This window comes from Abramis brama, assembly GCF_963993115.1.
Source record: "Abramis brama genome assembly, chromosome: 11".
Classification (NCBI taxonomy): domain Eukaryota; kingdom Metazoa; phylum Chordata; class Actinopteri; order Cypriniformes; family Leuciscidae; genus Abramis; species Abramis brama.
In genome coordinates this window covers 6,860,608-6,885,984 of record NC_139973.1, presented here as the reverse complement: position 1 = coordinate 6,885,984, position 25,377 = coordinate 6,860,608, and the positions used below count along the sequence as shown (strand labels likewise).

Here is a 25,377-nt window from a genome sequence, read left to right as displayed (position 1 = left end):
ATGCTAATACTTTCAGTAAAGAGTACATCTCTGTGCATTATAAAGTGACCGTCTTTATATTACGAAAGTTGGGTAGGTGTGATATTTGGTGACATGTAACATAATGAAACGATTTAAGAAATGTTCAGGTTCTCTCAACCTGGAGTGATTATACTATATATACACTATACTATATAACTATCTGCACTCCTGGAGAAACCAAGTGAATTTGTTACAAAAATATAAATACATGTAAAAGATGTGATGCATCTTAAAAGCAGGAACAGAAGAAAAAATTATAATGAATATAGGGATAAAATACCCTGTAATGTGTAAAAAAAAAAAAAAGAAAAGAAAAGAAGAAGCCTGCTATGTAAAAGAGTTTTAACATAAAATTTACATGATGTCACTGATAATGTACAATTGTGACATTATCGATAAAATGTAACTAAAAAAGAACCCTAGAATATATATATATATTTTTTCGGGGTTAAATAAAAAGAAATGAAATATAATTGCTATATATATATATATATATATATATATATATATATATATATATATATATATATATATATAGTCGAAACTATTTAACATGCAAAGTATATATAAATATATTTAATCCTATTATTTAAAAGGTTTTTTTTTTTTGCATGTTAAATTGTTTCGACTGCTAGCCAAGGCCAAGCTGATGACGATAACTCTGGTTTATCAAAGCCACAAGACTTTCATAATAGTGATACAGTAACATGGAATACAGTATTAAATTGCCAGTCGCCGTGGCACATTTGGCCTTTTGATTTCTGACATCAACAGCGTAGAGTCTAGCTCGGGAATGACCAGGTGACCTCCGTTGAGTTTTCACTCATAGCACAGCAGAAGTAACAGTTAAAATAGTTTTAAAAAACATAAAACCTAGTAAAAGAAGCCAAAACAGTCTGACGCAAACCTGTCTTAAAACGGTTATCATCTTTCTGATAAGAGTACGAGAACTACTCTTACTACCCCCTTGTCTCGAGCCCAGATGTCTCACGATTATTGGGGAGTGCGGGGACTAAGAGGTGAGTGCAGCCGTGGGAAGGGGGAAATGTTTGATTGACAGCCCGGTGACCCCCTCTCCTCAGTAGTTGCGCGCAGCGGGGTCAGAGGAGGGGTTTAAAGCTGAGAGTCGGCCCCCAGCCTGTCGAACTCTTCAGACGTGTTCTTCTCAGCAGCTGATGCTGCCTGGCGGAAACCAGCCGAGATTTCATCGAACGTCCGGCCCTTGGTCTCTGGGACTTTGAAGAAGGTGAAGACGAAGAAGCCAAGTAGAAATATGGTGAAGATGATAAACACGTACGGCCCACAGAGCTCCTGTTAAAGTAGAAGACAGAGAGAGAGAAAAGTCAGCCAAACCAGCCAAAATAAATGTGCCAATATCCTTCTGTTAATTCCCACAGGCCTCTCACCTCGACATACTGAAAGCACATGCCCACGATAAAGTTTGCGGTCCAGTTGCAGAATCCAGCGACAGCAAAAGCCGAGGGTCTTGGGCCTTGACTGAACAGTTCAGCCACAATGAACCATGGGATGGGGCCGGGTCCAATCTCAAAGAAGGCCACAAACCCAAAGATAGCCACGATGCTTATGTACGACATCCAGGGAACCTTTTCCTGTTAAGAGAGATGGGCAACAAAGCCAACAGATCAAATATATTGTAAACCTCTGGACCACAACGAGGACTCTATAAATGATTAATAACTCTGAAACTGACACTTGGCCATTTATGTAAATATATATGATGTGCATACCAGCAAGGCAAGAGCAATGGTCATCAATACAGCAGATCCAGCCATTCCCAGCAGTCCCAAGAGGTGCAGGGACCTGCGGCCCGCTCGCTCCACCACAAACAGCTGCACAAGGATAACAAATCATATTAGTATTGTGTCATTTTATATTGTATATACACAATATACAGTGGATTAATGTTTGGTCATTTTAAGATTAACAGCATCAGCAAATAACAATTAAAAGAAGAGTTAGCACTCTCTTGTGTTTTGAGTGAATTTTAAGGACATAAATTAGTGTAATAAGTAAAATAAACTAATATCCAAAGGTATTTTATATAGTATATTTAAATATAAATGTAATAAATATCTAAAATAATCATGCAAAATTTCTGATACACTTTGTGCGCGAGTGAATTTGAAGAAAATTAGCAAAATATGTCAATTAAATAATAATGATACTCATATATAATTCTTAATTATTATTTATTATAAATATAGTATATATAATTCATGTATTGATTCTTTTATTTTATATATTTACATCAACATGTATGAATATATATATATATATATATATAGATATAGATATATATACACACACATCATTACTGATTAAATATATAAAATAATCATTACATTAATATTTATATTTATATATATATAGTTTTTCTAAATATAAAAAATATCCTATTACAGTAACAGCACTGATTCTGTTGATCATGCTCGTGTCTGTGTACTAATGATACTCACCGACACTACGGTGAAAGCTGTGTTGACGACTCCTGCTCCGATAGTAGCATACACCGGCTGCTCCACACCTGCCTTCTGAAAGATCTTTGTAGAGTAGTAGAACACCTACACAACAACATTAACACAAATTAGATGTGGGTTTCGATTAAGATTAGGTTGTCTTCATTGAACTAGTAAGTGTGAGTGCACACAGGTACTCACAGCATTGATTCCAGACAGCTGCTGGGACAGCTGCAACATGATGCAGATAATCATGGGCTGTCGGTAGAGAGGAGAGCGGAACAGTTCAGGAATGGTCACTTTCTTCTCTCTCATCATCTTTCTGCTCTCCTCCTTCATCTCCTGCATGTCTGCGCCCACATCTGTCGTCCCGCGCAGCTTTTTAAGCACTAAATGCACATCAAAACGTTAGTTTACACTAGTGAAAGCACTCTGCTGTATCCTATGTTGGATACATGTGGATGTGTAGGTGATGTGGGTCCATGCTCACCTGTTTTGGCTTTGTTTTCCTCGTTGCGGATGATGAGGAGAAATCGAGGGCTCTCGGGGCAGATGGGCAGTAAACAGCACTGCAGCAGGGCTGGGATGAAGGTGAAGCCCAGGAGGAACGGCCACATGGTGTCGTTACCCATAATAACATCCATACCAAAGATCTATAATACACAAAACAGAACATAAATGGAGAAAAACAAATCAAAATGCTAACTTAAATGGCAGAAATGTCCATGTCAGATTTATTCAGATGTCCAAAATGTGTACCTGTGCCATGAGGATGCCAATAACAATGCCCAGCTGATGGAGGGTGCCAAGGGCTCCTCTGAGGGCTGTGGGAGCCACCTCACCCACGTACATGGGCACAAAGCCTGTGGACAGACCAGAGTAAAGGCCCACCACGAACCGTCCAATAATGAGCATCTCCCAGGACGCAGCCATCTTAGAGAAGCCCATGAGTGCTGCAGCGACGAAAGCCAGGACATTAGCCATGAGCATGGAGTTCCTCCTGAAATTAGAAAAATAGAGAAAAATATTAAACATTTAGTCATCCAATGACTGAATAGTTCAGCCTGTAAACAAGGCCTTAAATAATGTAAAAGTGCCATAAATAATTTTAATGGTTACAACAGTACTTCACCTTCCAAAACGGTTGACAAACAGCCCAACGGAGAAGGACCCAACAATGCCGCCCACAGAGAAGATGGCCACAGACAGAGACCAGAGCGTAGTCATGGTTGTTTTAGGGATGATCTCCTCATATCGAGCTAACCATGTCTCATTGTAGAACTTCTCAATGACCTAAAACACAAATATAGACAATTATCATTCAAATTGTGACGGACAACACGTTGAAATATACAGAAATATTACATATAAGGTCTGAATATATTTTATTATTATTCTGATAATGTAGTTCAGCACATTTTATTAAAAAAAATTCTAAAGAATAAAAACATCAAAATTAAAATCATAATTAAAATTGTATGTTTAATCACATAAAAAAAAAAATAGCACACTTAAAAATTCTTTATATTAAAAAATGTAACTTATAATTTTATGCTTTAAATCATTTTAAATTTGTTTGAGATTTATGTTCTCATGAGCAATTCTGTCCAGTAGGGGGCTCGCTGCCCAGCTCAGTATTAGATAACATGATTTTGTGATGGAAAGTGAGCCGCACAGAGTCAGGTTTCTGAGTGTTTGTTGATAAACAGAGACTGTCTGCAGCTAACCCTTATAAAGCACTGGTGGCTTTTAGAGGAATGTCACCCAATGATATGCTGCATATTAAAACAAAAGAAAAAGAGTTTGATCTGTATGATCTGTTGATCAGCAAGCCAGTTCTACAACTACTTCCTGTCTGTCTGCTCCCGCCATCAGCTGTCTGACACTTCAGGCATGCAGAAAGCCCCTCAGCGCATTCATCACCAAAATATCAGGCATGGTTAAATTCATGTGCCTCATGGCTTAACCCCTCATTATACAAACCTGTTACACAACGCTGTGTTGTTTTTAATAGAACCACTGTGAGCTAAATGAGTGATACTAGTTATTGGTTATATTCACTTATTCACTGTGCAAGTTGACTGGTTTCTAACAAACCTATTTTTTATGCTAAATGTAATCTTATTTGCATCTGAGGAGCTAAATTGCTTATAAAAAAACTCAATAGACAATTATAAACTATGTTTAGTAAAAGTAAAAGATGACCACAGCTGTCACCAGTCCCAATCCACTGTCATTGTATGACAAATAAAAGTCAAATGGGTTTGAAAAGACATGAGGGTGAGTAAATGATGACAATTTTTATTTAATCAGGTTGACTACTCCTTTAAACTCTTTAAAAAGATCCACCTGGTCACAAATAATACAGTCCATTCATAGAGGAGTTTCAGGATAGATAGTGCATTGTGACACAATATAGTTTTGGTGATTTGTGCAGTAAAGGAGGTCTGCAGACAAGGAGCCCTTGAGGTAATCTTATCAAAATGATTATTTATAGAGAGGGTCTGCGTCAGACCCACACCCCCACACGTTAGTCCTATTTTGTCCTCACCACAGCCCTAAAACTGTTTTAACTGCTGTTAAAACCGCAACACACAAAGAGTGAAAGCAAACATGCCATTCATTACCAGAGGCCGGTGTGTATGTTGGTATTTCAGTAGTTAAAACTCTATGGATGCACCTATTATAAAATTCAAGCCGATAACAATTGGCAGATAAATGGCCAATGTTAAAATCATATTCTATTTTGTCTAAATTAAAAAAATATATATATAATTTTTTTAAATCCTAAAAAATTTAATTAAATGCTAAATTTAAATGCTAGAAGTGTGTGCATCACAACATTATAATGAATAATACTGTGAAAAATGGTTTCCATTTTGAGACTTGTTAAAGATTACGTTTTTCAGTGTTTTTAAATATGGATGCCGACACATCCATTATTGACCAATACCATTAATAATAATAATAAAAAAATGCGAATATTGGCTGAAAACCAATATATAGATATATAGATCACCATATAGATATTAAATATTAAGCTGTGAGAAAAATATGAAATGTTTGGTTAAGCACAAAATTAGCATATTATAATGCTAAATAATCAGTAATGACGCTGAAAATTCAGCTTTGCATCACAGGAAAAAATTACATTTTAAAATAATTTAAAATAGAAAACAGTTTTTAGATTGTAATAATATTTCATAATATAGCTGTTTTTATTGTGTTTTTGATCAAATAAACAATCTTTGAAAAACATTACATTTTAAAGAACCTCAAACTTTTGAACGGTAGTGTGTGGTGTGTGTGTGTGTGTGTGTGTGTGTGTGTTTGTGTGTGTGTGTGTGTGTGACTGACTGTGAACACCGACTGAATGCAACTGTCTCTGACTCAGCGCGTTTGGGCATGATCAGTCATAAGTATCAAATTACATTCATAATCGGCCTTCCAGTCATTAAGTGTGTCCCCGACTTAAGTGAGTATATAGAATCTATACACTGTGTATAATGTCTGAAGGACAGAAAAGCTCCATTCACTTCACATAAGCAAAGCCTGGCCCCTAGTTCAACATGCACGTCTGAACAAGTTGTGCTATGTGTGAGATGACCTTCACCCTGTACCAGAACAGAAAATATATTTAATATTCATTTGAGAGGCAAAAGCTTATCATTTAACAGATGCAAATTGCCTAATAATATGTAGATGAAAGGCAAAATGTCCCAGAGGAGCTGTATAGAGTAACTCCAGGTTTAACAGACAGCATTTGGGTTGCGTTGGCATGAGTGTGTATGTGTGTGTGTCTACTGACAGACAGGGATTTGGAGACAGCTGCAGCAGTATATAATAAATAAGTGAGGGGGTAGCGTTCCGATAAAGTCAAAGTACAAGGACATGGGATGTTGGGGTGAACAGTAAAGAGTTTGTCACTCAGACAAGTGTGTGTGGGAGCATGTACTTGTCACTCACATTTTGCGGGGCATTGATTACACCCGTGTTGTAGCCGAACTGAAGCGAGCCAATCACAGCCGTCCCCACAGCCAGCATCAGCGGCAAGGTCAGTCCCTGCTGAGGGAAGCATAAAAAAAGAAGAAGAGTGAGTCATTTTTTGATACACAATGAATTGTTTTGAAACACCATCTCATTGTCCAATGGAGCTCTATTACCCTCAGGCCAAAAGCAATAAACAGAACTATTCTCAGAGGTGTGGTAACCTATTGTTTGACATTCTGATAATTGTCATGGTAGTTGAAGAGCTTGTTTTAATTCTGTCCTTCCTCAAAAATGAAAGACCACAGCTCCAACATTTTAGCCAACCAGCGCTAATCACTTAGTTTATGAGGGCCTTTGGTCTAAAAGGTTAAAAGACGAGAGCAATCCAAACATATTTATAAATCATCTTTGGTATTCCCAAAAGAATTCTATTGTTTAAATATCCAGCACCCCCCCCCCCCCCCCTCCCTCCCCCTCTCTTTCCTGGTGGGGCATTAAAGATTCGTGTTGCAAAAAAATGACAAGAATTTAATTTCTTTCTCTTTCAATACAACAGAAAGCATTCTCTCACAGAGATGACTTCCTGAAAGGCTTAGTTTATTTTTCTGCAGATTTATGAGATATATTTCAATATCTCTCAGGGAAGTGCTCAGAATAAAAATCACTTTCCTCATTCCAAAGAAACAGAAAAAAAAGCTGAAGTATGTTTGTTTTCGGACTGTCTGGTTTGAAAATGACTGGACAAAATGTGATGAAATCTGTCTGCTACACACAAAGCCTTGAAGGTGAAAAGGGAACTGAAAACTCATTCAGTTGGTATATTGTGCTAATATTGCTGTATGCAATGTACCATTCAACATTTTCTACTCAAGTTTGGGTGAAATGATTTCTGAGTGAGGCTGTGCCTCCTGACCTGAGAAACTGTTCCTGTGAACTACAGTGACTGAACCTGAACTTGTGAAAGATTATGAGACTCTACTGGACGACTTAGGGAAGATTTCTAGTGGTTCAATCAGCACCTATAAAGAAATGGTTTGTGTAAACCCTCTTCTCCAGTGAAGGCAGCATCATCATTGTTTGGGTTCCTGTTATTTTAGGAACTCACTGGATTGGATTTTTATTTACACAGAGAGGATCTGGGATGGACATTTTTTTTCACATGGTTACCCATCCACAAGACACAGGCAGCTTTAAAACCGGTTTAGCTCAGCTAAAGCACATTGTTTAGTTCACTGTTTACAGAGTCACTTGACGACTAAGTCAAGCCTTTTGACAGCTTAACAAATATGAATATCTGATGACGAACTTAAGCCCAAATAGTGCCATTGCATCACTGTCTGGTACATACATAAATTATACAGAGCATCAAGCACTCATTAAAATAAAGTTCACTCAAAACTTTTCTGGGACAGCAGCAACAGTTTGTACACTTTTTTTTTTCTTTTAGGGAATCAACCCACAAAATAATTACTTAAGAGTTGTATCTAAATAATAAGATAGGATAAAATACAGTATTTATTTCTGAAAAAGATCTTGTTGATTCACCCTATAAGCTAAACTCTAAAAAGTAGCTTTAAATGTCAAGCTGTTCTGCATTTAGCAAGCTCGATGAGACTGTAAACAGATCTCCATTCTGAACATTTTTCAGAGCTTACATTCGTCCTTTATAAACAGACAGTCAGCGATGGGAGATACACCAGTTTTGGGTACACTCCTTTCATTTGCACACACATGCGTACACCCCTCTGCCCAAGACGTAAGAGCTTAAAAGGGGCGGGAAATGGACACACCTTCTCTCTATGTTGGTGTAGAGGCTACAGTTCATCGAGTTCAAGACTTTGTTGTTTAACTAGCCTCGAAACAGGAAGCCAAACACACACAAACACAAAACCTCTAGGAGGCACTTAAACATTCATTCGGTAGTGAAAAAATGTGCAATATCCGATCAAACTTGCACACAGGTCCACACAAATGAAAACGCAATAAACAGAATCCTCAGCTAAGTCGACTTCCCTAAGAAGTTAACTATATCCTTCCTGCTGCTAAAACATCAATGCTGATAGCAAACACTGCTCAGAACAGACACAGCAGAGTGCTAGTATCTCTTTAAGACAGATGAACCTTCTAAATATGGAAGATTTGGAGTAAGTCTTACTCGAGGGGAGGGTGGAGGTTTGGCTATGAAACATTCCTCTTCAGATTCCTGCCTTTACCTTATATTACCATGCAGACATGCCTAGTTACACACTGCATACATGTAACTACATGAACGCAGTTCAATCAGATATATAACGTAGGCCTGGCACTATCCATGAAGTTTAGTGTGTGTGTGACAATTTCTTAAAGGGATACTTCACCTCTGGAAAGATGAATGTGTATTTAAAATGGGTCATTTATGTAGAAGAAATGTGAAATTATTTTTGAATTTGGAGCTTTCTAGACTGAGAAAAGCCAGAAAATGTATTTTTGGCTTATGTGGATGAAAGACAACAACTCCCAGAATGCACTTGCTTCGCTGCCCTAGGAGGCCACTCCCAAGCCACGCCTACCAGTAAGAGAGCGCAGCAGTTAAACAACAAGCCTTAGCTACTAGTGAGTCTCCGTGACGACTCGAGTCTGCCCGGGATTTCGAGATCGCCCAAAATGTCCGGGATTCGGCTTTTGCGTTCTACAGTCGCCATTTATGTGGCGAGCAGGACGAGACTGAGGGCCGTGGGAGAACGATGAGAGGCCGGTGGCGTGATCACCAATGAGCAGGACGCACTGCAGTCAAAGACGCACCGGTCTCGTATCTCTCACGGAGGAGCGGGAATTTTCTTAGCAATGTTAAAACGCACATCAACCGATCACTTTTTTAGCATTCATGTAAACACTACATTCAGATTCACCAATCGGAATGAATTCAGTTAGATTGAAACAAAAGGTGTGCATGTAAACAATGAATGGCGACTGCAGAAAGCAAAAGCCGAATCCCGGACATTTTGGACGATCTCGACGGCCGGACATGTCCGGGAAAAAGAGGATGGTAACTCAGCTTTCTCCACAGAACAAGAGCCTGCTAGCTTAGCTTCCAAAGAAAGACGGCTGACACTGAGTACATTCTGTGAGTGAGATCCCACCCTTTATGGGCGGGTTGAAAACATGCGGGACAGCCCCTACTACTATAACGATTTTTGCGTCATCGGAGGATTTTTTCCAGACAAAAAAATTAGGCCTGTCAAAAGATTAGGCTAATTGCGATTAATCGCATCCAAAATAAAAGTATGTGTTTAAATAATATATGTGAGTGTACTGTGTATAATTAAATTTGTATCTAGAAATACACACACATGCATGTATATATTTAAGAAAAATGTGTTATTTATATATAAAAAAATGATATTTATATATAATATAAATTATATATAAATATATACAGTATATGTATGCAAATATTTCTTAAATATATACATGCATGTGTGTGTATTTATATATACAAAATAATTATACACAGTACACACACATATATTATTTAAACACAAACTTTTATTTTGGATGTGATTAATCACGATTAATCTTTTGACAGCCCTAAAAAAAATACATAAATCTCTCGTCTCAGGGGGATATGAGGGTAGAAAGCACGGTAATTCGAAAATACTACAGGTTTTCTACTAATACAAAGCTTAATGCTAAATCCTGAAGTATCCCTTTAATGGTTATATCATTTTTTTAGCTTCGTCATCCTGAATCTACACTGCTCACACTGTAAACAGTCACGCCCTTCTGCTGATATCACACACTGACAGTTGAGTTGGACGCATATTTTGGCTCAGTGCTCATTTCATTGTGTCAGCGTACTGGTTTACATTAAGGATTATTTTTTAGCTGTTTGAATAAGAATAAAAAGGACTTTTCTAAATGTCATCATTACATCCACAGTATAGGAAAAAAACTTGATGACTTCCTGTAAAAAAATGCAAAAACAAATGCCCCAGTAACTCTGTTGGAGCAACCAAATTAACATGCAAATAAACCTCACTATTCATGGCAAAGCTCAGAGGCTTTTTATCCCTCTCGATTTTGGGCCCCTCAGAGTTACAAAACAAACTTGAGCTGATCTTTACTTGAGCTGCCCTTTTGATTCTGGACTCTGACTTTTAATTTTAGGGGGAAAAACGTATTTATTTTATAAGAAAATATTTTTCCAATCATTTTTCGTAACAAAACTTTCATAACAGGGATGATTGGTTCCCTTCAGAAGAAAACAATTTGAAATCTGTCGATTTATCGGTCATCAAATTATTATTTTTTCTGCTAAATATTATCTCGATTCATAAATCTGTTTAAATTAAACATTTTTCATTTTTAAGGCCATTTGTGTGTGTGTGAGTGAGAGAGAGAGAGAGAGAGAGAGAGAGAGAGAGGGAGAGGCAGTAGAAATAAGATGGAACTGCCATATTTTTGTATGTATGTGTAAGTATTTATTAAAACTTTTAATAAAAAAAAAACTTTTCTAAAAACACAACAAAGTCTCTGTCTTTGTGGATGTATGCATATCTGTATTATCAGTCACTCAGGCTCAATACACATCATAAACTAGGTGCAATAACTAAACTAAAGATTACCACCTTAACAACAGCAACGCTACTGAAAGTTTACTTACAGCCTTAGTAACTTTAAGATCTGCATCTTTAGTTAAACAAACAATAAAATATATCTTGTAGCATTTTTTGCTCTGGTGATCAAATCTAAAGGCACAAGGTAACACTTTATTTTAAGGTGCCATAGTTATATGTTGCTACACTACACATAATACAGCAATAACAGTTAATTATGCATAATTTCAAGTCTAAAGTAAGTACATGTAGTTAATTAATGTTACTCAGTACTTATTTAAGAAGCAAGTACAATGTAACTACATCACCTTAAAATAAAGTGTAACCAAAAAAAATCATATTTCATACAATATGATAAAAAGAGTAGTACTGTGATGTACTAAAATACTGGCTCATCAGGAAGAGAACACAATATCGTACGTACTCAGAAAACTGCAGTGAGAATGACATTGAACAAACCTGTTCTTAGAAAGTACACTGAACAGGGCACAGCATGACATTCTGCCAGAAACACACTTATAGCAACTGAGAATATTACTTATTAGATTCCACTAGCCAATTCAATGAACATCAAGAATTTGTACATGACACTAAAATACTTTATTTGTTCTTCCAATTTCAGTTCACAAGAAACACGCTCAACTAGGATACCATGATTCCTGTCACAACTTAAAGGAAGGTTATTTATTTACATCAGTTTAATCATATAATCTTGAGCCGGACTAATCATTTCCTGTGCTTGTACTTGCTGATTTTTCAATCAATTTATTTCTTTATTTATTTAATGGTTAATTATTGCTAGGTTCTAATTCGAGACCTTGATATGTTGATATGAGATAATTTCGAACAAAATCAGGCCAAAAAGAAGTTCGTTTTAGGAGTTCGAAACAGCTTGCCAAACAAAACTTTCCCCAAAAGTTCCCTATGACTGGTAAACACCTTTGTACTACCATTGATCTGTGACGATTACGTAATAGGCTATGTGCACAAGCGTCGCGACGAACTTCCGCTATTGTCAGTTGTCGGCATATCAGTTTCCGGTTTACGGCCGCTTCATCGGCATCCGCTGTAAACAAACAAGATGAGTGCTGCTGTTGTACGAAATATAGAGATACTATGTGCGTGACACATCTAAGTTTCTAAGAACTGTAGGTGGATCTTACGGCCGTTTCCCACATACTCCGTGTGCAGTGTGTGTGTGTGTGTGTGTGCGGTGCAGGAGCAGCACGCGCTATAGTGCTTCATATATGATGCGTTTGCAGTGAATAACTGATTCACGGCTGTACCACAAACACTTACTATTTTTATTTAAAATCCAGAAGTTACGCTGCAACTTTTATTTAATAAAATGTTTTTTCAGCATTGCGATTCTCTTTGTACACATATAACCTACACTCTTTAATGGACGCATGCACGTTTAAACACAATTTAAACAACGTAGGGCTATTCCATGCATTACTTAAGTTGCTCAAGCAAGTGGTCAAATATTTAACTGTAAATTGACAAAAACAGCCGACTCTCATGCCTTTTCTTTTCCATTTAAATTTTAATAAAATAAATCTTGCATGTCACAAAGAACTTGTTTTTCCACCGCTTGTGCACATAGCCTATTGGTAGGTGTACGCAGAGGCGTCAGATGTTCGCTAACAGTATATCGCTGGTCACATTTTTCAAACTTTGTTTTACCCCTAAATGAAGAACGAAAGAAAAAATATATATCGGGGCATTAAGCCACAATAAAAAAAAATGTTTTGGAATGTAATTGCACCAGATAACAAAATATCAAAACAAGTGGCATTTATTTGAAAGAATAAAATAATTATTTTAAATTATAAAACAATAAATATACTGTACAAAATAAAAGAAAACTTTCTGGTTGGCAAATTTCTCAAAAAAGGATAGTGTTGCACGGTGTACCGATACTTCAAAAGTATCGCGATACTCGGAAATTAAAAACGTCACGATACCTAAATTTATCAGTATCGATACTTAAAAAAAAAAAAAAAAAAATGCCTCCCTATGGACGTCTGTGTTTTTTTCCTGACGCACGCAGCAAAGGAAAAGATGTTTCTATGTCATTTTGACACGAATACATATTAATAAATGACATTTTGATGTTTGAAAGTTTTGACATAAATACAATAAATGTAATTTAAAAAAATATTATCGATTTTCAAATATTGCACCTCTCAATACAGAACGAATTATTCTGTAGCCTATTTTGCCGTCAACACTGCCGACGTTGTCTTTGCTGCTATATATTTATGTTTAACATGAAGCATAGGCCTTCCACAACTCTCTCCCCACGTCAAATATATCACCAATGTGGCTTTATCATATGTTACCAATATTAAACATTGTTTAATATAATCGCTGTTCATATTTTTATTCAAAGTTCAGAATCAAGATAAAGCTCTTATGTTTCTTATGATAAATGAGATAATGCTGCTAAATTTATATATTTTTTTTACCTTGAATGTCATTGCTCTAATTTATTTTTTATATTTTGATATTTCATATTTTGTTCAAATGTTTAATATATCTGCTGTTCATATGTTCATTTATTAGTGTGTTATATGATTAGAATGTTGTCCCGGTTTTAAAATAAAGCACAGCAATGATATTTGAGAGTGTTTCTCCCTTTTCAGGAAAAGTATCGAAAAAGTATCGAAATCGCAATACTTGACTTGGTATCGGTATCGAAACAATAATTTTGGTATCGTGACAACACTAAAAAAGGAAGGTTAGATCTGAGAAATGCAGCTTTTCTTTCTAGATGCCACTTAGGTTTGACATTCTGTTATCTAATGCACTGACATTAAGATATTTTAGTTGGGTTAAGTGTCCAAAAACTTTTTGGAGCCAATGAATGATGAATACAGATCTGCAACATGAGGAAGAGAAGCTGTCTGGTTCATACTCAATTAGAAGAGCTTACTCTGCAACAAAAACAAAGATCTCTCTCTTTCTGCCTCTCTCACTCTCTCTCTCGACTGGCACGTCCCCCTTTTCTTTTCAAGCAGCATCTATCTGCCAGCTTCTAGTTCAGTAAAGTCTGGAAGACACTCCACTAATGACATGGTTTAAGCCACTCACAACTCCACTGAATTGTTTTTAACAGACGTCAACATTTACAGTGCTAACAACGCTATCCTTTACTGGAACACAACCCCGCTAGGATTTAACACTGCTTTATTACAAACAATATTATGTAACCTACAGTAAATGACCTCAAGTAAAAACTCTGCCCTCCCTTTCAAACGACTCGGATTAACAATTACAGCTGAGCACCGTTTTGCCCCGTGATTTTTCATGGAAATAAATTACCTCAATGGCACTTGAAATTCCATCGTTCCATAATCCCTTAGAAATCCCTTTATTAGCGCCCATTAGGCTGAAATGACAGTAACAGCCTGACTTGAGAAGGCAAAATAGACTCAAGTCTTCTGACAGTTTGCTTTAGGTTTAATCCTTAATCAATTTCTCCAAATGTCTCTTTGCAAATTGAGAATTCCACTGAAAGCTTGTTAGTTCCACTTGATGAAGTACAGGTCACTGTACACCTGCCCCCAATTACTTGATCTTGCGGCCGTTCTGGTGCTCAGCTGTAATTTTTCAACAGTTTGAACTGATTAGACAGAGTAACATGTTTTCAGCCGTGAACAAATTCTGAAAAATGGTGCCTTCATAGCCAGTATATGATGGTAATAAACAAAGGCATGTCTCAAATTAATAACTCAAATGCCTTTATCTGGGTTGTTTATCCTTTGCAGCCAATAATAATCCCACAAACTTGTGCGCGTGGTTTGGTGGAAGGAACAGTTAAAAGAACAAAATGAATTCATAACTCTCTGTTTTTCATTTTATCTTTCCATCTCTACCAGGAAATAATCATTGTAGCATTAAATATTTGCTTGGTAATGCCTAAAGCTCAAAAGAATTCATTGTAGATCATTAGACATGACACATGACTCTTTGGAAGTCTGTATGAAACCAGTTTCCTTAGGAGGTACCTTCACAAAAAAACAAAATGCTCACTTGGGGAGTTGCTTTTTGGTTTTAAACAACCAAGGTATCAGGAGAAAAATTAGGAGATATGAACAAAAGAAAGAATGACAAAGTTGTCCTCCTACGCAAATACTAAAACCTGACAGGTGAGTGACAGGTGTGGCAATGCTGCCTATTCATTCAAGACATGCTGATAAATGTACTTCAAATGCCTGAGAATGTTTTATGGTCAGGCATAATATCTAAGGCCCTGCTTACACCTGGTATTAAGGTGCACAAAAGTGGACGACGCTAAATACAGGTGTAAATGGGGTCTAAAACTTTTTAAGCTTGTCCACTTCCAATCCCAGTGGTAGTCGAAAACACATTCAACCGGATTGCTTTTGTAGAGTAAACGCTCATGTGGGCAAAGTGTTTAAACAAGCCACAAAAGACATCTACTCTCCGCTTATGACGTAATGCGTAAACATCATGAGAAGCACGCAAGCCAGGGAATGTGTCTCCCTCGTCTACTTGTGATCCGATCGACCAAAACGCATCTTAATACCAGGCGTAAACAAGGCCTAAAACCTTTCCGACAAGCATACACTCTGCACATTGGTTTAATATCAGAAGCTGGTTTGGAATGAAAAACCCAAGCACGAGGGTTGTCTTAACAACCAACAATGTGTGTGTACGTTTCTCTGGTATTAGCGAGGCACACGACTGTGCACAGTGAATGAAGAGTGCTGTACAACACAGCCAAAACACTATGCGGTGTGCTGAGAACGGGTCAAGAACACGACCTCTCTAGCAGGGTTATGTCGAGTGTTCCCTAGATAGAAGCCAGCTGCAGCTCTCCTCTCCATAGGGACAGCTCCATCGTTCCCAGCACGTCAACCAAAAACTAAATTAAATGCAGCAAAACCATAATGCACAGCTGAATTTAATGTTAGACACAGAGTAGTGGCCAAAAGTGATGTCCGGCCTAGGAAAATTGACATATTCACCCATATTTAAATATTATTCAAAATGTGTTACGTATTACGTAGTTGTGCTTGGGGTAAATTGTTTTATTTGTGATAACGCAATGAAATGTGCCAAATTGTGCAGACATAATTTTTGGCCAGGCTGTCAAAACAAAAAGAGAACCAACAAAATATTAATAACTGATTATGTTGTAGTCAATGTATGCTTTTTCCTGTGAGCTTTTTGTATTTCTATGCATTTTTTTTGTTGTTGTTGCATAGTAAAATGAAAACTAGCTGTAGTTTGACTTTTCTTTACCAAATAATTTTGTCAGAAGTTTAGTGTTTTTCCTTCATATTTAAAAAATATATAAAATATTTTCCTCATTTAATCGAACTTGTAGTGACATAAAAAATAACAAATATCTCCTCCAGACATCACATTTGGCCACTACTGTATTTTTAATACTTGAAGCCTTATTTTATATCAACCACGCTACTTCTACTATAAAGCCACTGAATTTCACATAAGCATTCATCTTAATATTTAATAGCCTTACCTTATACTGTTTATTCATCAGTATTAGACATATTCTTACAATTTATGTGTATGTTAAGTAAAGTGGGACGGTAGCCTACTTCTGTGTGTGTCAACCATTTTTGTGAAATAAATTTGCTGGGTTTTTAAAAGCAAATTTTTATTTTATATATATATACACACATACATAGAGGTTGTGTTGCAGCCTAATGACCATAGGAAAATGTGGGTCTCATGATCAAACCAGTTGAGAACCACTGCTCTAAAACATTCTGGTTGTTTTTATGGTGTGCTTCTGTCTGTTGTGATTAAAGAAAAAGAAAAAAATCAACCAACAAGACCTTATAAAGTCTCTAAGGAAATCTGAAAGACACAATCTATCACGGGTGATCATCATGCATCTGTGGTTAGGTTAGCCATGTATAACAGCCCACTAGTCACGTACTAGTCTCTAACTCAGAATTAGTCACTAGTTTAAATAGTGCCAAAAAAAAACCTAGAGATGGAGTTTTCCAGCTAAAACATACTGATGAATTTTAAGGTTATTTTAAGGTAAACTCAGCCAATAAGATGCAGTCATATATACTTATTTATTTTCAGTAATATTTACAATATCCACTTTTATAGTTATAGATTCACAATGATATGGTTCACATAACCTATTTTTGTCTGGAGGAGATATTTGTTTATGTATATATGTGTGTGTGTGTGTGTGACATGTATTTTTTTTTTATAATTACCAAAACGTTTTCATAATTACAATCATTATGAAAACAAAATCTTTATTTTCATTCAAGAAAAAAAAGAATATATAAAGAATAGTATATTGTATTTATTTGTTCTGTGTAATAATGCTTTGGCAATATTGTATTTAAACACATCATGCCAATAAAGTACTACATTGGAAAAGAAAAGAAAAGAAAAGAGCTGGCCACCGATGGATTAAGTGGCACGTACACCACGATTCTCTGGCTGTGTCTGAAAACCTAGTACGCTTCCAACAAAGACAGCATTTTTGGGCATCACAGGCGGCACCAATGATACCTAAAGACGCTGTCTACATAGTGCTTTAGAGACATAGCCAGCGAACGCGCCAAATATGTCCAAATGTGTTGTCTATATAGGCAGCATACTCGGTTTGTGAATTGAAACACAGCCTCTCTTTATACAAACGAGTTCCCGGCATTGCCTGACGCGATTAACACCTACCAGTTCGTAGGAAACTGTAACACACTGATGTTAACTTATCACAGCTCGGCTAGCCATGTGACGTCTCTCAGCATGTGGCAGGCTACGGGTTTATTTAGGTTTTTGTCACTAAACTAGTTTGTCAACTTTTCAGAGCTGGAGATGAAGGCTCTCGAAGCTTTGCGGCTAATGTTAATAACTGACTGACATTCAAAAAACTAATCTAGACACACATAAATACAAATACTGACCAATAACATGTTCCACATACTGTTTTATTAAGTTTTATCTCTCATCTTTGTTTATTTTTGTAATTTGACTGGGAAAAATTAGTTTTTTAGTTACCTTTCCGCCCTCCATCACGTCTTGTCAAATGCTCGATGATGTTTCGACGCGTGTTAACTCAGCTGAAACTTCGCCTCTTTTTCCTCGGTTTTCCTCAGAAGTCGACTTGTGAATAAATTTAACAATAAAAAAAAGTTGTATAAATAAAAAAATAAATACAGCTTCGACAAGTATGATGTAGCTTCAGAGGGATATCGAGTAAATGCCTTCAGATGCCTCTCACGAACTTCTTCTGACAACTCTCTCTTACTTTAGATGTTTCTCCTCTTTTTTCGTATCTGGTCTACTTCTTGAAACCTAAAGTTATCGGCTCGACCCGGTGAGTCTGAGATGATGTGCGGGTTCTTCTGGTTAATAAGTATGACGCAACAACGTTGGGAGTGGGGTGGGCTGGAGTGGGAATGTGCACTGTGATTGGCTAATAGGAATGACGCAATATAGAGTATATGAATGGGGAAAAGAGCGTTATAAAACTACACATCACCAGAAATCTTATCAAACAATGCTTTGACTCAGTCTTTCAAGATTAACCATGTCACATTTTCTGTGCGAGACGGTGATGAGCAATGTGTTTGGAGAAATGTAGTCAATGTTTCTGCTAAAATAATATTTTTGGGGGGGTTTTTTGTACTATTTTTACAAAAAAGTATCACATTTTCAAAACTCTGTTCACTAAGCTCAGTTTCAAACGATGCTTTCGTTATGGTTGTGTTTCTTTTCTTAATAACAAAATAATTATGTGACATAAGGAATTTATGTGACATAAATGTTCTTGAAAAGACAGTTTAGTTGTGAGAGGTGCATACTGAAAATGAAAATGCGGATAGTGAATTTCTGAACCTTAAAAAAAAAGATTCTTCAAGGGGAGTTTAAGGAAGTGTGTAAGAAGAAGAAAACAATCTGTTTGCATGTTCAAAATAGAAAACCCTTTCATGTATTATTCCTTTGAAATCTAATGAAAACAATAGTATCTGGCGACAGAAAAGTCTGGGTAATCATAGAGCAACAACTTGTGAAACAAGACACTTGTGAAATGCCAATTATTACTTTTTTAATAGCTTACACTTTATTTCTCAACTCTTATTCAAACTTACTTAATTTGTTTTACATATTAGATTCTAAAGGTTAGTAAATAAACACTAATTGCCAGATCCACTCCACTATCATAAGGTAAAGATTTTGGGAGATGAGGACTTTTTCCCCCCCTGAGCAAGACTCTATTTAAAACAGAGCAAGTCTTGAAATATCATTCTTGTGTGGCAGAATCAAATGCAAAGACATGATGTCCTGCCAAGAGAGGAAACGGGTGTCCAGGTAACTGTGCGGCATGAGTTACCTCAGACTGCAGTACCAATGCCCATTCAGTGATCCTTTATACTAAATCAGTGATTACGCCACCAGATTTCAACAAGCATTTGGAGAGAAGCTCAAAGAGCGATTGTGTCTCACTCCTACAGACAATTCCCTTTGGATCGTGGGAAAACAAGAGATGAGAGGGGGGTAATACGTAACAACTCATTTACAACACAGAGGTTTTCTTTGAGTTGGTGGGGAAGTATCTGCTTATCGCACAAACAAAATAATCAATCTGCAAGAGCAGGAAACAACGTCGCATTGGCAAAACTACACATGAATAAGAAAAAACTGACGTCAGTTATAAGTGTGCACCTTTTGTCACATTGTTAAATTCGTTTGATATTCTAAGAAAAACAAAAACAGACATTTATGAACAATCATGAATCAATCATGACTGTTTCAAACCTGGGAGACAGTTCCAGGATGTCCGTCACCTCAAGCCTTCAGAAGAGCGTAAAAGTGAATCAAGTAGGCCTACTGAAACAATACAATGCAGGAAGATACTAAAATTCAAGTTCAAATGAGAATATATAACTGTATTATATAAGATTATGTACAAGATTGTATAAGATATGTACACTTTTATGGAAAAACTTATATATATATAGAGCAATTAAATTATATAAAAATTCAGAGTAATCCCTCATTTCACTTTTTTTTAGGGGAAAAGTAATTAAATTAAAGTAATTAGATTACTTAGTAACATATACATATACATATACATATATATATATATATATATATATATATATATATATATATATATATATATATATATATATATATACACATATACATATACATACATATATATACACACACACCAGTCAAAAGTTTGGAAACATTACTATTTTTAATGTTTCTGAAAGAAGTCTCATGTTCATCAAGCCTGCATTTATTTGATCAAAAATAAAAACAGTAATGTTGTGAAATATATTAATACAATTTAAAATAATGGTTTTCTATGTGAATATTCCAACATTGATAATAAATCAGCACATTGGAATGATTTCTGAAGGATCATGTGACACTAAAGACTGGACTAATGGCTGAAGAAAATTCAGCTTTGCATCACAGAAATAAATTCTATTTTAAAGTATAGAAAACCATTATTTTAAATTGTAATAATATTTCACAATATTCATGTTTTTTTTCTGCATTTTTGATCAAATAAATGCAGGCTTGATGAGCATCAGAGACTATATACTGTATATAGTATTGGGTGTAATCAATAACTAAAATAAAATAATGACTTAACCAGATCATTGACCAGGATGAACCACTGGTCTTTTGTTTATGTACAAAATATTATTTTATGATAATTAATTATTAAATTAATAATTCAGTTTGAATAGCATGATCACTCTTTGGCTTTGTGAAGAATATTAACATTTTTAGAAAATAAAATCTTACGTCAGTCATTTTTTCCTTCTTAAATCTGTTTGGTATTCCCTTTGTAGGCAGCATGCAGTGGTGTGTTGGCCTCATAAATACACCCTAGTCAGTCTGTCAAAGATGGAACAAGTAGCCATACACTCTCTTGGCAGGTTTAGTGGACTCCTGCACGTAAGGGTCTTACTAATGTGCGCTAATCTGCTTATCCGGCATCTAGACTCATTCCATAGTGCGTATCAACCGCACCAACCAGCAACCATGTGCTCTACTTCATTCCCTACGAGGAACTCGAAGGTTTAGAGTGAGCAGTGAATTTCTGGGAATCTGAATACCATATGTTTACCTTCATCAGTAAATAATAGTATTTCATGTGACGTCAACTTCACCTCACATTTCATTCTCCTTGTCAAACAGCAGGCCCAGAAATCTGTTCTCAGAGACTGTTTTCAAAACACATAAGCTGCTCGTGAGGATGATAGAACTTCACATTTTAGATAATAAACATGACCTGTGGATCAGCTGACAAATAAATGTTTCTTTATGGATAACAGGCCTGGAAATAGAAAGCTCAGTATGGATATACACTCTTCTCTAAGCCATGCTTTAATTTAAATAAGTTGTTTTTATTTTCTGTTAACTCATCCATATTTGCAAAGGATCATTTTAACATGAAAGTGAAATGTTTTTACAGCACACAAACCATTACGTTGATATGATCACAACGATGACTACAGTGCTGGGTATGTTTTCTGTATGTTGCTGTGGTAACAGGTTTTATTGACTGGCTTCTGAAAACTGACCTCTGAATTCGGAAACTGGACAATAGTTCAGTATGTATCAAACAACATCGAGATACAACAGACAAATAATCACACCTTGCATCTAAGCGGGTGGTTTTCCTTCATACGCGTCTTGGGACCGCCTCAGGCCTAAGTTCAGGATGTTTTATTATGAATCTATGTCAAAAGGCCTTATTTACACCTCCATGAGAGGGCATGTAGTATTTTACCATAAAATTGAATGAATTAAGATGAAAAAGTGCACACATCAGCCAAATTAATACTTGTTCTATAGCTAATCTGTGTATTAGCCATTACTTTAGAAAAAATATAATATATAATATTTTAATGCTGAAACTATATGAACGTTATCATGACTGAAGTTAACAAGAATTGCTATGCAGAGACTCAAATGTTAAAACAGGATGATGCATGTATATCTGTGTAAAAGGTTGCACCTCACATGACCTTTTACCCCAATCATTGTTAAGAGGCCAAGAAAAGCAAATACGTTTAGTTAGCAATCTGGTGTTACTAGCCAAGGAATGGTTCCAGAAAGTGTTAGAAACTAAGTGTTGAAATTGCACAGTCACTTTAGAATCAGAAAGGATTTTATTATTTACTCACTCTCACGTCAACTTTCTTAAAAAAAAGAAAGAAAATTAATTAGGCTACTATAAATAATTTTGAAGAAATATTGCACTTTTTTTAACATAATGAAAAGTAAATAAGGACTGTGTGCATGCTTTCAAAAATCAAAAAGATCACAAAAGTAGTTCATACTAATGCACTGTATTCCATGTCTTTTGAATCTATACTTTGTGTTAAAAACAGACATCATTCAATCTATTGGGCTTTTTACACAGGAAACCTAAAAAATGACGACTAAACTAAATCTGACTACAGCTATAGTACTTTTTTCGTGGTGTTTGATATAATTCTATAATGCAGAATTTGCTAAATGCACTGATGTTTTATGATTGTTGAAGGTTTTTGATATTAGTAGGTATGAGATCAGAAAATAAGTAGTTATGCCCATCCCTAAAGACAAGTTTTTTCAAGAACAATCCTCACAGGTGATTAAGTTTAGCAAGTCTGGGAAATTTTACTCTCATTTTGAATCACTTCTAGCTGTAAGATTTCATTGTACTTTGTACAAAAAAAAAAAAAAAAAAAAAAGGGGTGGAGTTGGAAAGAGCATATAGGCATTATTTTTCTTCATAAAATTGATATGGGCATATGGTATAAACATCCATTTTGATTTGAGAAGCAACCAAAACCAAAGCATAGTCGAGGCCAAAAGGTCGCAGAGCTGAATTAGCATATGGCATCATGCCAGCAAATCTGGGTAGTCAAGGCCACAGGCTGACCTTTCATCTATATATACACACTCTTAAAAATAAAGGTTGCAAAAGGGATTCCATAGAACCATTTTGTTTTTTAAAACAACCCCTTTTTTCCCGAGCTGTCCAAACTGATACCCAGTCAGCTGGCATCCCTGACCGCTATGCACAGAATAGATGTCTCTGTATCAGTGACTGTCACTGGGCGTGAATCCAGCCATAGTCCTGGCCAGCTCATGCTTTGGCCTTGCATATGCACGTTCTGACCGGTAATCTAAACTTCACACTACCTATGACATTTTAGCACCGGAGCAGTTGAGGCAAGGGCTTTCATAGCGGTGAAATCTGATACACTGGTTGCAGAACTGACAAGCCTGGAACGCCCAGTGCCCTCTCTGCCAGTTTCACCCAGCTGAGTCACTGCCCCCATTCAGGCCAATTGGAGAAGGCATGAAACCGTTCCCATGTCTCGTGGGTTTGTTAATAACACCACTGCAGGGCATTGTTTAATACTGCACCTTGGCAGATTTATAAAGACTTTTCCTAAGACAATGAAAGAACAGCTAAAAACCTAACAAATGATTCTTCTTTTTTAACATTAAATTAAACTGCTACATATATGCATGCACAATGATTTACCAAAAGGTGAAGTATATTTACTTTAGTATTTTTTATTTTTACCCTCTAAATGTACATTATTAAACCATCAACCAAAAATATGAGTTCTAGTAAATTTTCTAATTAATTTATTCATTCAGATCAATTTTGCATCATCATTATGCATCACAGGGTTAGTTGCTGACATCTGTCAAAGGAATTATATTTTTGTAATATTTCATTTTCCACACAGTTCCTATCAGTCTTTAAGTCAGTGTTGTTTTAGTATCATTGAGCTACTATAGTTTTTAGAAATAGTTTTTATTTTTATATTTTCTGTTTTCATTTTAGTAATTTTGTTGTGTTTTTGTCATTTAAAAAAAAATATATGTCTATACATTTAAAAAAACAAAAAAAACATCAGTTTTAGTTATTTTTGTACATTAAGTTAAACTAAATGAAAATGAGAAATGTTTCCTTGCAACTAGCAGTTAACTGAGCTCGTCTTACGTTACTCGGGGCTAACAGTTAACGTTTATTGTATTACAAGTAACTGTATTACAAGTAACTGTAAATGTATGTAAATTTATTGTATCATAAGTAACTGTAAATGTATTTTATGGTGTCAGTTTCAGTTAACTATAATGTTTTGGTCTCTAGAAAACTTCAGCTCCACAAAATTAATCATTTTCATGCCATTGAAAGGTTATTTTTAAATGAAATGCATCTTTAAAGGTTAAAAACATTTCATTGTACATACAGTTGTGTGCATATAGCTGAGCTACATAAGCTAATTTTCATATTGGGTCACAAAGGTCGATGTTACACCTCTAAGCCTATTGCGCTTGTTTTACAGGATGAATAGAGGCTTTAGAAGTATTTACTTGATATGTTCCAAGTGGCACGTTACATAATCAGATAAGCATGAAGGAATTCGAAGAGATAGAATTTTAACAAAGAGGTATTTGTGTCTAATTTTGGTCATTCTTTTTTCCTCTGAAAATGTACAAATGTGTGTGTAAACTTTATCAACGTTCAATATTTATTTATTTATTGAGGCACACTCCCCTCAGTTAATATAGAAACAGTATAAAATAGAAAAAGTGCAGTCTAAATAAAATGTCAGTGCTAATCTGTAGGTCCAAAATATTTATTAGCCAATCCATAGTATCTTTCACCAACTCACAAAATAAACAAAACCTTAGTTTGATACTATCATGTTGCATAATATTGCCACAAAAACTCCATCTATATTATTCTAAAACATCAATGCTATTCTTAAACAGCAAAGTTCTATTTGGAGAGCTTAAAAGATCAGAATATAAATATGAAATGGTATTTGTTACATGGTTACATTACACAAGTTTAATACTAATTTCAAGGTATTTATAATCTAAACAATCTCAAGCGCAATCACCCCTGACAACATCCATTAAGCCACGAGGTGAACCAGCACAAGCCTCCTGAAATGGTTCTGCTGGATTTTTGCCATTATCTATTGTTATGTTCCCTAATGCCAGCATGTCTCCAATTGCAATAGCAAACTGACTGCAAAAATGAACATTCGATTTTAATTTGATAAACATATCAGTATTGGCTATAGTAATTTCAGCGTAACCTATTAGTATATTAATTTAATACTAATAGGTTGAATACATGTTCTATGTCATAATCATTTGTTAACAAACATGTATTCATTACTTCAATGAGCTCATTGTTTCTGCCTTAAATTATTACATTGTTTAAATGAATACATTTTTAGATAACTGTGATGTGTACATTTCTGAAATACATCATT

At 35.7% G+C, this 25,377-nt stretch overlaps 1 protein-coding gene across 2 annotated transcripts; it reads right to left on the bottom strand.

Moving 5' to 3' along the window:
- Nucleotides 1-630: 630 nt before the first annotated feature.
- slc2a1b (solute carrier family 2 member 1b) lies at nucleotides 631-18,471 on the bottom strand. Of its 2 annotated transcripts, XM_084127696.1 has the most exons (11): nucleotides 18,360-18,451; nucleotides 18,110-18,214; nucleotides 6,465-6,563; nucleotides 3,631-3,791; nucleotides 3,258-3,498; nucleotides 2,989-3,151; nucleotides 2,700-2,887; nucleotides 2,499-2,603; nucleotides 1,770-1,871; nucleotides 1,428-1,631; nucleotides 631-1,332 (listed from the first exon to the last, which is right to left on the bottom strand). In XM_084127696.1, the coding sequence occupies exons 2-11, from the start codon at nucleotides 18,122-18,124 to the stop codon at nucleotides 1,135-1,137; spliced, it is 1,476 nt and encodes a 491-aa protein (XP_083983822.1). In that variant the 5' UTR covers nucleotides 18,125-18,214; nucleotides 18,360-18,451; the 3' UTR covers nucleotides 631-1,134. The 2 variants fall into 2 exon arrangements, with proteins under 2 accessions (XP_083983822.1, XP_083983821.1); XM_084127695.1 differs by having other exon boundaries at nucleotides 18,110-18,471.
- Between the last annotated feature and the right edge of the window lie 6,906 nt (nucleotides 18,472-25,377).